General features: G+C 33.8%; 1 protein-coding gene across 2 annotated transcripts in view; it reads right to left on the bottom strand.

The window, feature by feature from the left end:
* Positions 1 to 1,558: 1,558 nt before the first annotated feature.
* LOC112055422 (uncharacterized) overlaps positions 1,559 to 15,265 on the bottom strand; it is a 34,846-nt gene continuing 21,139 nt past the window's right edge. For both annotated transcript variants that reach the window (XM_052886614.1, XM_052886615.1), the window contains exons 5-8: positions 13,911 to 14,178; positions 8,514 to 8,613; positions 7,498 to 7,681; positions 1,559 to 3,054 (exon numbers count right to left, since the gene is read on the bottom strand). In XM_052886614.1, coding sequence (XP_052742574.1) covers positions 2,549 to 3,054; positions 7,498 to 7,681; positions 8,514 to 8,613; positions 13,911 to 14,178 — 1,058 coding nt within the window. In that variant the 3' untranslated portion in view covers positions 1,559 to 2,548. The remainder of the gene's footprint in view (positions 3,055 to 7,497; positions 7,682 to 8,513; positions 8,614 to 13,910; positions 14,179 to 15,265) is intronic.

Raw genomic sequence — 15,265 nt, forward strand, 5'->3', positions numbered from 1 at the left:
GACACGAAGCGTCGCATCAGTAACTTTCAATATTATTAAAGAAAGATGGCGTTAAAGAAATACGCTAGAGTATTTTTTTATTGGTAATTAATTATTAGATTATTAATTGTTGTTACTGTTAAATTTTGAAATACAAGTTGTGAAAAAAGTTTGTATAAACGGATATCAAGGATACGCGTGACGTTTGGTTTTTATGCGTTTCACCGGCTTCACCGCGCTGCTTGTAAAGACTCACTCTGGCTTTACTCTGTGTAAATTAATAAGTTGCAAAAAAGTGTGAGAGCAAAAAAAAACGCAAAAAAAACCACAGACAAGATTGGGAGTCTATAACTAGACTAACCTTATCAAAATCAAAGAGGTTACTGGTTAGGTATCCTTCTGTACTTAAACCTACTGCTTGAAGCAGTTAATATCAGCTCATGTTATTTGCTTATTCAAATTCGCTCAGTTAGTTCAGTCGTAAGCTCAGTTTACAAGCACTTGAAACGTCAGTTGACTGTTTGTAAAGATTCTACCACCGGTTCGGAAGACGGGTTCTGCTGAGAAGGAAAAAAACTACGATTGATAACATCATTACAATTTCTTATAGTTTTACTTCCTGCGTGAAGGTGCTGATCCAACGGCCTGCAAGCACCTTGAACTCATAAATGGTGTAGTAACCTAGTTAAAGGGTGAGGTTTGACTGTTTGTAGCGACTCTACCACCGTTGTGGAGGGTAGGTACTTCAATCAATATTTATTTTAAACAAGCGGACGCCCGCGAATTCGTCCGCGTGGAATTTATTTTTTTACAAATCCTTTGGGAACCATGGATTTTTTCGGGATAAAAAGTAGCCCATGTGGAAATCCAGAGTAAAATCTATTTCCATTCTAAATTTCAGCCAAATCGCTTCAGTAAAACGGCGTCAAAGCAGCGTAAAGTCAAGCGGCGTTAAAGAGTAACAAACATGCAAACAAACTTCGCGTTTATAATATTAATAGGATAGGATGCGAAAGCAGCACCCTTGATAAGACTTCTTACTTATGAAATGTTATGGAAATAAATTATTATGTACTAGCGGACGCCCGCGACTTCGTCCGCCCTTAGACTTCTTTAATCCAGCCCTTACAGTGGTATCGCTGTAAAAATGGAGTAACTTCTCCTGTTTTCCCAACATTTCCCTTCACTGCTCTGCTCCTATTGATCGTAGCGTGATGAAAAGTATACTATAACCTGCCCAGGAGTATGAAGAATGATTGTACCAAGTTTCGATAAAATGCGTCGAGTACTTTTTGTTTCTATAACGAACATACAGACAGACAAAAATTTCACTGATTGCATTTTTGGCATCAGTATCGATCACTAATCACCCCTGATAGTTATTTTGGAAATATACTTCATGTACAGAATTGACCTCTTTACAGATTTATTACAAGTATCTATACATTTGATTTTCTACTAAAATGACTGGCTAGTCATTTTAGTAGAAAATCAATAAAATGTAGTATTATGCATTTGGTAACTTAGAACAAAAATTTAGTTTTAGTTTCCTCAAAAGGTTTCAACTAAAAGACCAATATTCTGTCTGTATAGTTTATTTTAAAATAACAATTGTAGCATTCCAAAATTGTCGGTCTCATGATTAGACACAATTAATATAACTTTAAGGAATAAAACTTATTACAATAATTAAATTTATCATTTACTAACTAAATATATTATTTAACACTGAAGATCAGTTGCTTAGAAATAATTGCACCAACTCTTATCAACAAAATGCTTAAATAGTAATCGACGTAATATTAAAAATAATATAGATACCAAAACGGTAAAATATTGAAGATACAAATTCATTTATATTATAATTTATATATATTAATTTTGATTTCATATAAAATAAATATGCTCAATGAATTATTATGTTCAAGTCTTATTTAATCACAAAATAATACTTAACCTAAAAATGTCACGACCGTCGATGTTTCTGACAATATTTTTATCAGAACAACGAATGAAGTGTCTACCAACAAGGCTAAAACTAAAAGGAATAATAATAATTGAAATATTCTGCGTAAATTAATATCAATATCTCATAGGAATTAAGTGCATTGAAAGCAAACGGAATACAATAATAGGAGGTTACTCCATAAGAATCGATTTTTCAATTAAAATCCCCGATATGAAAAAAATATGGGGAATAAAATTCGACGAACGAATGACAGCATTACGTTTTTTGTGCGCAACCTATTCTGCGCACCTTTCACTTTTCAGGCGTATTATTGATAGTGTATGCTGCGGGGCAACATACGTCTATTTAGACAGTCGATCTAAAACAGTAAACTCACTTTTTTTATTATTATACCAGTAAGTATGTATAATGTATATGATTTTTCAGAAATTGCCAACTAACTCATCAAAACACTTTCTCTATTTTTTCGTGCCTAACAAGTAAAATTATTTTGCAAAAAAAAAAGTAGAACTAACGGTAAAAATTCACTGTATACAAACATTTTTTATTACAGGTTACATAGTAGCCAATTTCTAAAAATCCAAAAAAAAAAAATTTAATTTAGTATTCATTTAAAGTTCCGTTTACAACGAAACTTTTGATATCCGTGATATTATTTCTGGTATCAAAATCTGATATCTCCTCTACGAGTATGTCCTCATTCTTGACAGGTATCGGAGGAAAGGCTTCCAATAGTTCACCCAATTTCCGTCCAGTTGATAACAAAGTATTAGTTAGGTAATTGTTATCAAGTTTTATGTCATTGTCCTCGATAGCTGCACCAGTCGATGTTTTGTAGGCGTTTTGATAGTTTTCTTCCTTGACAATAGGCGGCAGGTAGTCTTTCCCGTCTTCGTAGTCGAATTCCAACTTTTTCATTCGTTTTTTGAGGTTAGGTGGCCAGTCCTCGTCTATGGGCAGGTCGACGTAACCGTTCGGCAGGATCTTGCCGCTGTCCAAGTTCTTGACGACTTGGTAATCGTGGTCGGAGTGCGCGCGGTTGAACGTGATCAGTTCGTCCATGTTGAACTCTCCGTCGTCTATGACGGTCTCGTCGAGGCCCATTTCTGGAACAAACGGAAATATTACGTCAGTTCAACATGACAACATGGGTAAATTGTGGTTTACAAATAATACTATGGATTCTGTCCTATACTAAAGCCATACTCGAGAAGTAACTGTTTACTAACAAAAAAATAGAAATGAGGGTAGAAAACGCATGTCATTTTATAACTCTTTTATTTTATTAAATTAGGAACAAGTTAATTATATGATTAGGTATAAAATGACTATTATACCCTCATTTTTAATTTGTTTGTTGGTAAACAGTACTCCTCGAGTATAAGTTTATCAGTAACTAGAAGACGCCTCGCGGTTTCATCCGCATACTTCCCGATATCGTCAAAATTCAGGGATAAAATGTAACCTACGACACAAAACTAACTTTCTATAAGGAAAACTATTTTTAAAATAAGTTAAGTAGAGCCAGAGGTTAGTCCCAATATTCTCACAAACTTTACATCTTTATCATAATATTAGTAAAGATAATTAATTTTAGAACGGCGCCCAACATAATGTGGAGGCGAATCACCAATGCCTTTCGATTTCATATTCCTTTAAAAGGACCGATTCGACATAAAGAGGTTAAGTGCAAGAGCTAGATCCAGAAACCTTTTTAAAAGTTCCACGATATCTATTCTGTCACTGGAAATAAATATCAATGTATATGTGTGATAATAATTATTATAAAACCCCGTCACTTGCGTAGATTGTCATATGTAGAGCATATTCACATAAATATATCAAATGGGTTCCGCTAAATAGAATGCTTTTATGACAGCGGTTATTTATCGAGGCACATCGAAGATTTATCAAATGGCATCTATATTTTTCAATATAGCGATTAGTGATAATGGATTACTTTTGCAACCGATTTTTAATCTATATAAATGAAAAAAAAATGACTTTGACGCCTAAACGATCCGCCTTGAAGTTTCCTAAACAAAAATTAACAGCAAACTGTAACGAATTTCGATTATATCTAACAAAATAATTGATAATGCTTATTTGAGTTGGGAGTGCAATTTACAATTATGCATTATCATTTTAAAATAGCTGTTAAATTAACAATATTTGGTAATAATATGAAGTGATGATAAGAACACTTTTAACGCTAAGTGAGTTTAATAACATTAATTGTTTCCACTCTGACTCTAATACCTATAGATTATTATAGTATACCTATAGATTATTATAGTATAGTATCGATTATTTATTTTACGTAGAAAATTTTCCTTACAGCTGTTATAACACTACATTTGTAATATTAATTGATCGAGATATCGTTTCATTTAAAAGTGTCGACATTGATACCCTGTTATTAGGTTATCAAGTTAACAGTTTATCTCTCTGTTTCCAAGACATTTAATTTTATATTCACCGAGTTTATAAAACAAACTTTCCCGATCACGAATAAGGTAAATATCAACTGATAATATCTTCAATTCTTATATTCTTTTTTTAATTTTAGAGTGCCCCAAAAATTCTTTGATGCTAAAAAATATGCTAGGGTTAAACGGGTTTTTTGTCTTATTTATTTTTGTCCTTATTAACATTTTTAACAATGTTAATAGAATGCAAAACACTTGAAAAATTATATAAAAAAATTCAACCCTTAGTCCTGCAACCGGCAGTCAGTTTCAAGAATCACTGCTTTCTGTATCCGACCCTTGATCCAGCAGTTAAGCGAAAGTTTCTTAAGATCTTGGTCGAAGCTTTTGCTATAAGACTCGACTGAAACGACTATCGGAACAATAATAGTTGACTCAATTATCTTTATTGTAGCTGACTGCATTTTTGGAATTTGTAATTATCTCCTTGATTTTTCGAAATATTTTGGTTTGGTTGATGGATACGTATGTGAAACATTATAAAATCCCAGCGGATGTCGCTATTTCGAGATCTAGCCCAGACATTTTCCTTTTGTCCAAACAAACAAAGCGACCTTGTAGAGCTCACTGTGCCGTGGGAGACTAACATTCCGAAGGACCACAGTTTAAAAGTGAATTAATATTTCTCTCTAGAAGTGCAGCTAGTTCTATATTAGAATGAGTATCCAAAGCTGCTCTAATAGGATCTTATCAAATTTGGCTAAGCAGGGAGAACAACACGAGCAGAGAAGGGGAGTGTTGATCGATCGTCAAGGAATTCCTTAACCCTATATCCTGTAATCACAAGTTCAGGACTCTGCTCGGAGTTTTTATCTCTACCACGCGATGGACTAGGCACCCGCACGGTGAATCCATGGAATGCTAAGATATTCGTCTCTCCCTTTCTCCGTGATTTTCGTGATATTTTCATTTGGGACACTAACAAATATTAATAAAAGTATGAGACAGCAATTAAATATTAAAAATACATCCAAAAATAGCCGAATTTAAGAAGAACGCCGAAGTCACGGTCGACTTAACATTTCGACTTGTTTTACGTAATTGAAACCCGGTAAGCGAACCGAATCTGCCACCGCCTTACGTAAAACGATTGTGACTGATTGAGCGATATGCAAGGAGTAAAAAAGACTTGACACGTTATACAAGGTATGCCAAAAGCAACTTTCAATTCCTAAACGTAACATTTAGGAAAAAAATAATTGGGTATATGAAAATTTACACCAAATAAGGTAGGTAACCGCATATTGTTCTGCTTTGATTACCATGATGACTTGGGTGTGAAGTAAATATATATTTTCGTATCTTCTTTTTTTTTCGTAGTAGCATGGAATTTTGAATATAGTTTTAGAACTGACTTTTTGTATTCTACTACCTTCATTACTTTCATTATTTACTTTCATTATCATTGGAAAGTCCAAAAATATTACTTTAAGCCCGCTCGTACTAGAGGAATGATATTACACTTTAAAATGTACTCGTAAATGATACTCTATGGGAGTAGTCTATTTATTTATTACATTAAAATAGTCAACAATTGGAAAAATTGGAAGAGCTTTTGAATTAACATCAGTTGTAAAATATTTAGACTTTAAATTTTATCGATAATTATAATTGACGCTGACTTGATAACTTAAAAGATTTTAGCAAATGCTTGAACAACTTGCATTCAGTTATATAACAAAGAGCCTCGCAACAGATTTGGACATTTCATACAAAAACTGATTTCATTGAACACAAAGTAAAAGGATGTTTTTACATGTTTCAATTATTTTTTTATTGCAAAAACTTGATGAATTTATTTGATAGTTTGCAACAATACATAGAATACCTAACGGGGAGTTTCTTTGGCAATAAGAATAACAGCTTTCTCTTCATTGGTAAATTAAATTCAAACAAGCTCATGAAGTGACATGTCGCTTGCGTAATGAACTTGAATGTGAACAACTTTAAAGTAGAGCAATCAAGAATAAAGAAGGGCAATTTAATACATTAGCATTATTTGTGGTACTGAGTATGTTTCAGTCGATTAATCTCGGTAGCTCAATCGTAAACGCGCCGTAATCATCACAGAAAGGTTGAAGTTCGATCCCTGGATTGTCGTACCCACTTTTAACACAGTCTTGTCCGACTAGTTGTAGGGGAAAAGGGATATTGGTTGAGATAAAAAGATATGGCAAATATTCATGTCATGTCCATTTTCATGTCACGTCAACGTAGATCCCTGCCGAGTCTTCCGTAGACCCCTGGGGGTCACCTCTTAGGGAATCAATGGTTTAATAGATACATTCTTGGTGAAAATTTTGATAGGCCTTTCATCCAATCTATACTCATAATAAAAAGAGGTAAAGTTTGTGGTATAGTAGGGTAATCTCTGGATCTGCTGAACCTATTTTGAAAAATTTTTCATCACTAAAAAGACAGATATTTGTGTGTGTCCTGGGCATTTTGTTCCCGTATTGTTTTTATTAGTACTACTAACAAAAATACTTCTAAAAAAAAATCCTCGCCACATGGTAGCGCCACATCTACGCTATAGCATATTATATCTCCTCCCAGATACAAAATCTGGGTGGGGGGGTAAGGACCTCAAGGCTATGCCTCCTTGACTGGATAGGGCGCGGGGGGGGCAGCTCCTTCCGTCATTATCAACCCATATTGGACTGCTGAGTTCGAGTCTCCTCTCAGGATGAGAGGGGTTAGGCCAATAGTCCACCACGCTGGCCCAATGCGGATTGGCAGACTTCACACACGCAGAGAATTAAAAAAATCTCTGGTATTGAGGTCTCCTCACGATGGTTTTCCTTCGCCGTTACAGACACGTGATTTTTAGTTTATTAAAATGCACACAACTGAAAAGTTGGAGGTGCATGCCCCGGACCGGATTCAAACTCACACCCTGAATCAGAGGCAAAGGTCATTTCCACTGGACTAAGGGTAATAATTGAAGTCAATCCATGTGCCCTGATTACTTGCTATCCTGCGCTAGAGCGGTGTCATGTCCAGTGAGTTAGCCCGCGCGAGCTGCCCTGAAAGGCTACGTTATAGCCAGGTCGCACTCACTGTTGGTGGCGGAGAGCAGCGCGCGCGTGAGGGCGGGCGAGGCGGCGCGCGCGGGCCCCTTGGCGCGCACGTCGTCGCGCATGGACGGCAGCGCCACCAGCGCCACCGACAGCAGCAGCACCAGCAGACACGTCGCCGGCTGCGCCTTGCCGCCCGAGCCTGACGTCACGCCCGTCAGCACGTTCTGGAATACGGAATTTCGACTATAGCCCATACAGATAAGCTAAAGTTTCATATATTTTCAGTCACGCCAGTTGGAACGTTATTTATTATTATTATTATTTTAATTCTTTATTGCACACAAATAAGATACAAAAAAGGAAAGAAAAAAAAAATTGAAAAGTAAGATGCGCAAAGGCGGTCTTATCGCTAAAAGCGATCTCCTCCAGACAACCTTAAATAAAATATTTAAAGAAAGGAAAGCGGGTAGTGCAATATAACATACCTACAATAATTAAACTATTAAAAATAATATACTAAATTAAACTACATATACAATTACATACTAAAAAAATAATATGAGTACACCTACTCATACCTAACGTTCCAGAATTTATAAGAAAATTCGATTTTAGTCCCTACATTTATTCAAGCTACAGTGTTATATACTTTTAGACACGCCTGTCAGCACTTTCTGAAAAAATCGATTTTAGTCCATACAATTAAGCCACAGTGTCATCTATTTTTAGACACGCCTATCAGGACGTTCTGTAATAAGGTAATCCGATTTTAGGTCATACAGTTATGCTACAGTGTTATAAACTTTTAGTCACTGGAATAACGAAGCTTACGACTTTATTTATATTATCGCTAGAAGTGTTTAAAAAATATAAAAAATAATACCAATTGATAATTCAAAATGAATATGCATATTTTTAATGAATAAAAATAATGGTTAATTTAGATTTTATATTTTCTAAATTGCTTGAGTTTATATTTTCAAAAACGTATCGCCAAGTAAGCGTTATTTCTGAAATGTGGAGCAATGGTGGCTTTAATGGCTTGTATTGTCTCACCTGCAATCTCTTCAACTGTTGCGTAAGTGAATGGTTCTGTGACTGCAGTATTTTTATCCTCCTGATTAGCGTCTGATTATCGGCCGTGCACTGTTTGACTCTGTGGACAAAATAACCTATTACTTACTATGCACGTTTTTATTTTGATTATTTTTTTTAAGAATTTTGAAAAAATCGGCTATAATAATGTACATACATTTCCCGTAATCAGTGTACACACACACAGTGATTTTATAAAGTTGTCGGAAAGCACTGAATTAATATGGGTCGTTAACACCAACGGATTTGGCTATCAGGTAGTTTGACCAAGTTCTTTTAACACTTGTGCTAATTTTTTGTTTCAACACGTAGCGTGTTAGTTTATATTTTTTTCACGATCAGGTTCATCGCACTGAAGAGATCGTAAAATTTGCCCGTATTTATTTTATAGCTCCAGGGAAAAATTAAAACAAAGATTTCCCTTACATTCATTTTTCATTCTCAAATAGATATTTTTGTTATTTCTTTTTATAGTTTTGAATATTTTTGAGTTACAATCTAGCGCAAAAATATTTATACCATAATTGGAAAAACATTCCTTAATGTCGATTACAGTATGAATAAAATGTTTTTAAAAAGTAATATATTTAGCTGGTGATTTCGATAATTTGATATCGAGGTTTTGTAGTAAATTTAATAATAGTAAAGATTAAAAACATGACCTCGGCGAGATATGGAATAAAAACTGATAAGATAGATTAAACAACCAAGAAAATAAAATATAATTAATCTACAAACACGCAACATTGTAAATCTCATAAATAAAATTATATGATTTACAGATTAATTTATGTTTTAAAAATAACAGATAACACTACGTATCCGGTTAAAAACTCAAAGCAACTATACTATAGCCTCTCTTGATGAGAACTGTTTACCAACAAATAAATTAGAAATGAAGGTAGAAAACGCTTGTCACTTCATAACTTATTTATTTTAAATTATGTATAGTGTGTTTATAAAATGTTATTTAAAATATATTATCCATATCTAAGTGTTCTAAGCTTATTAATCAAATTTATTTTCAATAATTTAAGAACAAGTTAATTACAATTATTATTAGGTGTGAAATGACTAGCGATTTATACCCTCATTTTTAATTTGTTTGTTGGTATTGTGAGGAAACCTGCATACCAGAGAATTTTCTTAATACTCTGCGTTTGTGAAGTCTGCCAATCCGCATTGGGCCATTGTGGTGGACTATTGGCCTAACCCCTCTCATTCTGAGAGGAGACTCGAGCTCATCAATGAGCCGAATATGGATTGATAATGATGATGATGATGACTATAATGTCTACAGACAGGTTTAATCTATACTAGCCGACGCCCGCGACATCGTCCGCGTGAAACTTGATGTAAACTTTCAACTACCTCTATCCTACCCTACCCTACCCCTAACCGACCCTTATCCTACCCCTTCCCCTACCCTACTCCTATCTAGCCCTACCCTACTTTTCTGGTTGATTTTTTTACACCTTGTGTCCGAAAACCAAAATATCTTACGGAACCCTATTTTTTTCCAAAATAAAATTTAGCCTATGTTACTTGTGGATAGTGTAGCTTTCGAATTGTGAAAGAATTTTTAAAATCGGTCCAGTAGTTTTTGAGCCTATTCCTATTATTATATTACAATCAAACAAACAAACAAACATGCAAACAAAGTTTTCCTCTTTATAATATTAGTATAGATAAACATTGTAAGCAAACGTAAGATGTGCATAAGGAAAATCTACGGGGATATATAAATAAGTATTTAATAAGTCAACCCGTTTGGAGTGATTCACAAACCCACAAGCGCACCGTAAACCGTGCCACGTAGACGACGTTCGGTTGGAACGGCTGTAAGGTCGACAGTCGCAGATACGTTGACTCATGAATCTGATGCAACTTTCCAATTTTTTCAACTTTATTGTATGATTTTTAGATCAAATAATCTTCTTAGACTGACACGAGTATGGAACTAATATAGCTTTAATTTCGAAATTTTAACTTTACTTAAATTATCATTTTTACATTAGGTAAAAATAGAAAAATATTCTTCTCAAAATAAGCCAGGTTTGAAATCATAGATTTAATTTCAAATAGACAACCTACGAGAGTATCTAGTTATCATTGCATAACAAAATGAAATATACGATTCAAAATTAACATAACATTCTCACTGGATATAAGGAAATTTTCCTTATATTCATTTTAAATTAAAACTTAATTTAAATTAAAGAGCTCCTTATTAAAGTTCTAAATTTATCTATACAAATATTATAAAAAGTAAAAAAAGGTGAAAATTCTTTATTAATAGAAAACCACGTTATTTGTGAATATCATAGACTATATTTTATCTCCATATTCCCATACGAATACGCGGGTAAAGCATGAGGCGTCTGCTAGTTTTGTATAAATTATGTAGCGTACATATAAATATAAATTATACAAAGTCGATACTCACGTTAACCTGAAATATTATAGAGACAAAGAAATAACAAAAAACCAACTTTTTGTTTTGCAGGAAAAAAGTTTAAATTTTCCGCTAATTACTTTAAATTGATTTTATATTAACTTTTATAAAAGAGAACAAGTTTTGCCACTTTAATAAAAATGAGTTAAGATAAGCAAACGATCTTGGTAAATTAATTGTAATGTATATTTTTTTATGAAAATTTTGCACGAAATGCAATGCACGATTATAATTCTCATTATGTAAATGTAATTTCCGCCTGCCACTTACTATAGTAAGTATATTACGCACTTACTATCTAGGTAACAGTGGCGAAGGATGGAATTTAGATGAAGGTAAGAATTATAAGACGTCCCAAAGAAAAGGAAATCCATACAGCGCGATACAAACTCCGGTTTCTCATTATTATCTAGATATAGTAAAACAATGAATATGCATGGATTTTTAAAGGTAACCCGGCGGGAATCGGCTTGCATGAACTCTTCGCTGCTGCTAGGTAAGTAATAGTCAACCTAAAAGTATGTATAAATTGACTACGGAGAAGAATGCAACATTACTCTTGAGAATGTAAAACCTACTAATTTTAATTCCTATTGTTTAATTTATTACAATTGAATAAAGATGTAATAAAAGAATCAAACAATAGTAATTACAATTCATAGATAAAAAGTATACTTGTAAACAAAAAGTTTATTACAAAGCGTAACAAACAAACTAACTTTCGCATGTATAATATAAGTACGGAAGTATGTATTAAATTAGACCATTAAATCCACTTTAAAGAATCATTAAATCACCTAAGAAAAAACGAAGCTACGTTTATTAATAGATAGTACAACCAGTAGACGATTAATAACTTAATAAGTAATAGTCTAAGAGCCCGTGAACTCTAGACGTTCGTCATTTTATAAAAGCTGAAAATTTGTCAGCTCAGGCTCCTACAGTTTGACCCGTGGTGGCTTTGGGAGGTAGCAGGTTTTAAGATCTCGACCCTCAACCGTCTAAGTACAAAGTTTAATGTTTTTATGTTTTCCTCGGCATAATATGAGAATTAATATCCCCATTCGCCAGACACTTGGTTACGGCAACCCTTCGCTAGAGACTTGAGTGAGAGGTTGCCGTGAAGCTCAGTGACTGGCGACTGGGAATATAATTTCTTATATTATGCCGGGGAAAACATAAAAACAAACTCCATATTTGTCTACGGTACTTATCTGTGGTAAGAGCACGAGAACTATCAGATTTTATAAAATGACCTAGTGCTGGCTGTCGCTGGCTCTCCGTCTATAATAGTTCTTATAAATAGCTACTGCAAATGGTTACATAAGACGGTTTGCAGAATAAAAAGATACTTGGAAAAATAGAATTTTATAGGTTTTTCAAGATGACACAACTCTTTGCGCTGTAATCTATTTATTCGTTCTTATGTACAACCGCAGATAAGAGAAAAAAAAACGTTTTGTGATAACCCATTTTTTCAGACTATAGTTATAATTCGACTTTGATATCTATAAGTGATAATTATATGACTACGTAAGTCATACAATTAAAATTAATTAATTTAATAAAACATTAATATATTAAGTTTAAGTTACTATGGCTAACATTTGATATTTTTTTATGCTTTTCAGGTATGTATTACTTACCTAGATATTAATGGCAATATGTTTTAATACCAAATTCAAACTCAACATCATTTATCATTATAGAAAATTATGATTTACAAAGTACTTAACGTTTATTTATAAATGCATCATGCATGCATGTCTGTGTGTATTTATACATTATATAAGTATTTATATGTAGTATATAATTGTATATTAATATTATAATATCAACTATCTTAGTACCCATAACACAAGCTACTATGTATGCTTACTTTGGGGCTAGATAGTGATGTGTAATGTTTAAGTATATTTATTTATTTATTTATTTATTTATGCATGTTTCTACATTTGTACTTTCTACTAACTCCAAAAAGTATAAAACGGTTTTTTTTTATATTTTATCTCCCATTGATTAAGGTATTAGCTAAATAGCACTATCATAACTATAGCTTGGCAACTTAGTTCGTAATACTCCGAATGGTCCGCAAAGGCTGGAGGGCGTGTAGCGATGAATGAAAAACCCACGACTGATGCTCCTGACTTTCCTGCACGCACGATTTCACACCCGCAGTCTTTCCCCCGTCGACCGCACATCATGGGAGTATCATCAACGAACTCGCCTGACTATAACACTATAATACGGTTTTCGAAAGCAGTTTCGTACTAAGGGTACAGAACAATACCTAACTGTCGGAATTAACGTACCGAGACGAAGCTTACTTTCACTGTCTGCTATTTGATGAGGGGTCATATATTTGTTACATATACTGCAGCATATGTCTATATATATATATGGATATTTTTATGAAATCTAAACAAACATAATATTTTCAATCTTCCATATTGCATGTCCAAGATAACTTAAATCAAGAGCTGAAGAATTTTTACCTTCATCTTAATGCAGAGTATTTTTTTGACTTTTAATGGTGTTTTTCGAAGGGTTATTGCAAAGCTAAGTGACTGGCGACTGAGATCATAATTTGTCATTATATGCTGAGGACATTATAAAAAAAATACACTATACATATACTCAGAGACACAATTATCCACCCATTTTAATATGGCGCGAGTATATTAAAGTGGGAAGATAATTGTGATAATTTTGACCCATATAACCTTCTATCTTACCTATATAACCTAGTAGGGACGCTCGACTGAAATGATAACTTAAACCTGCTGCCGTAAGTGTGAGAGAAAGGGAAGCCAAACAGTGTGACTCCGTAACGCATTACGTTACGAAGCTACGAGTTCCCATAAGTAGTTGTCACTTTAAAAAAAAAACAAAAAATCGCTCACCTATCTTCCAATCCATCAACATACTCCTTCTTGCGTTTGCGGGAGTCTTGTGCGGAGATCTTGTTCCTGATTTTGCGTCGGATCCTCTTCAGTTCCCTCTCTTCGTGTTTTGTAAGTGGATAGCTCGTTGGTAGACTGATGCCCTCCTTTGCTAGCAAACGTCTTTCTTCTGCAGTTAGAACGAGACGGGGATACCCGTTTCTACCATCGTTGATCTGGGTCTCTCTATGGTCGTCATCGTCGTCACTATGGTCGCTGCCTGAGTCATCTACAAAATATTTGATAATTTGAGATTGCGTAACCTCAACCGCTAATGTGTTTAACAGATAGTAGTTTTGTTACTAACAAGCAAAACATCTATTGGAGAGTAAAATCTATACTAATATTATAAAGCTGAAGAGTTTGTTTGTTTGAACGCGCTAATCTCAGGAAATACTGGTCCGATTTGAAAAATTCTTTCAGTGTTAGATAGCCCATTTATCGAGGAAGGCTATAGGCTATATATTATCCCCACATTTTTACGGGAACGGGAACCACGCGGGTGAAACCGCGCGGCGTCAGATAGTAAATTGATAAAGCCATACAAATATGCATCTGTTTTTCCAATTTTAATCAATTTCTCACACAACTATGATCAATGTAAGTCCCGATATAACTCAAAATAAACACTTAAAATATTCGACATATTTTAAACATTTAAAAACCGCCACAAATATCAAAATATACAGGCAAAACTTGTTAGCCATTTTTAACCGACTTCCATAAAGGAGGAGGTTCTACGTTCGGCTGTATGTATGTTTTTTTTTTTTTAGTTATTACCAATTCAATAATACTGAACCAATCAGAGATTTTAATCACTTTTTAATAACTAAAACTCATAATATAAGTGAGTAAATTAAAAAAATTGTTGGAGTGTGAGTAATGTTGTTATCAATTGTATATTATAATACTGTATGTTTTTTTAAAGAGCAACTGTTGAGTTTCTTGCCGGTTTCTTCTCAGCAGAATCTGCTTTCCGAACCGGTGGTAGAATCATTACAAATAGTCAACTGACGTATCAAAAGTGCTTGTAAATTGAGCCTACTTGAAATAAATGAATTTTGAATTTTTTGAATAGAGTACTTACCTATTCACACTCAACAATATTTTATTTACTAAGGAATTATAGAAAAATATCTGGCCTTAATGAAAATCACACGCATTTTCTGTTCTGAGTTTTCTGAGGAAACACACCCATTATAAAAATATAAAAGCGTTATCAAAACTTCTATAACAAATTAACTTTTTATAATATAAAAGAATTGCTCCTAGAGATATATTAGATAGAAGGATTATGTTGTGAACATTTAATTTGC

The sequence above is a fragment of the Bicyclus anynana genome, chromosome 17 (genome assembly GCF_947172395.1).
Source record: "Bicyclus anynana chromosome 17, ilBicAnyn1.1, whole genome shotgun sequence".
NCBI lineage: Eukaryota > Metazoa > Arthropoda > Insecta > Lepidoptera > Nymphalidae > Bicyclus > Bicyclus anynana.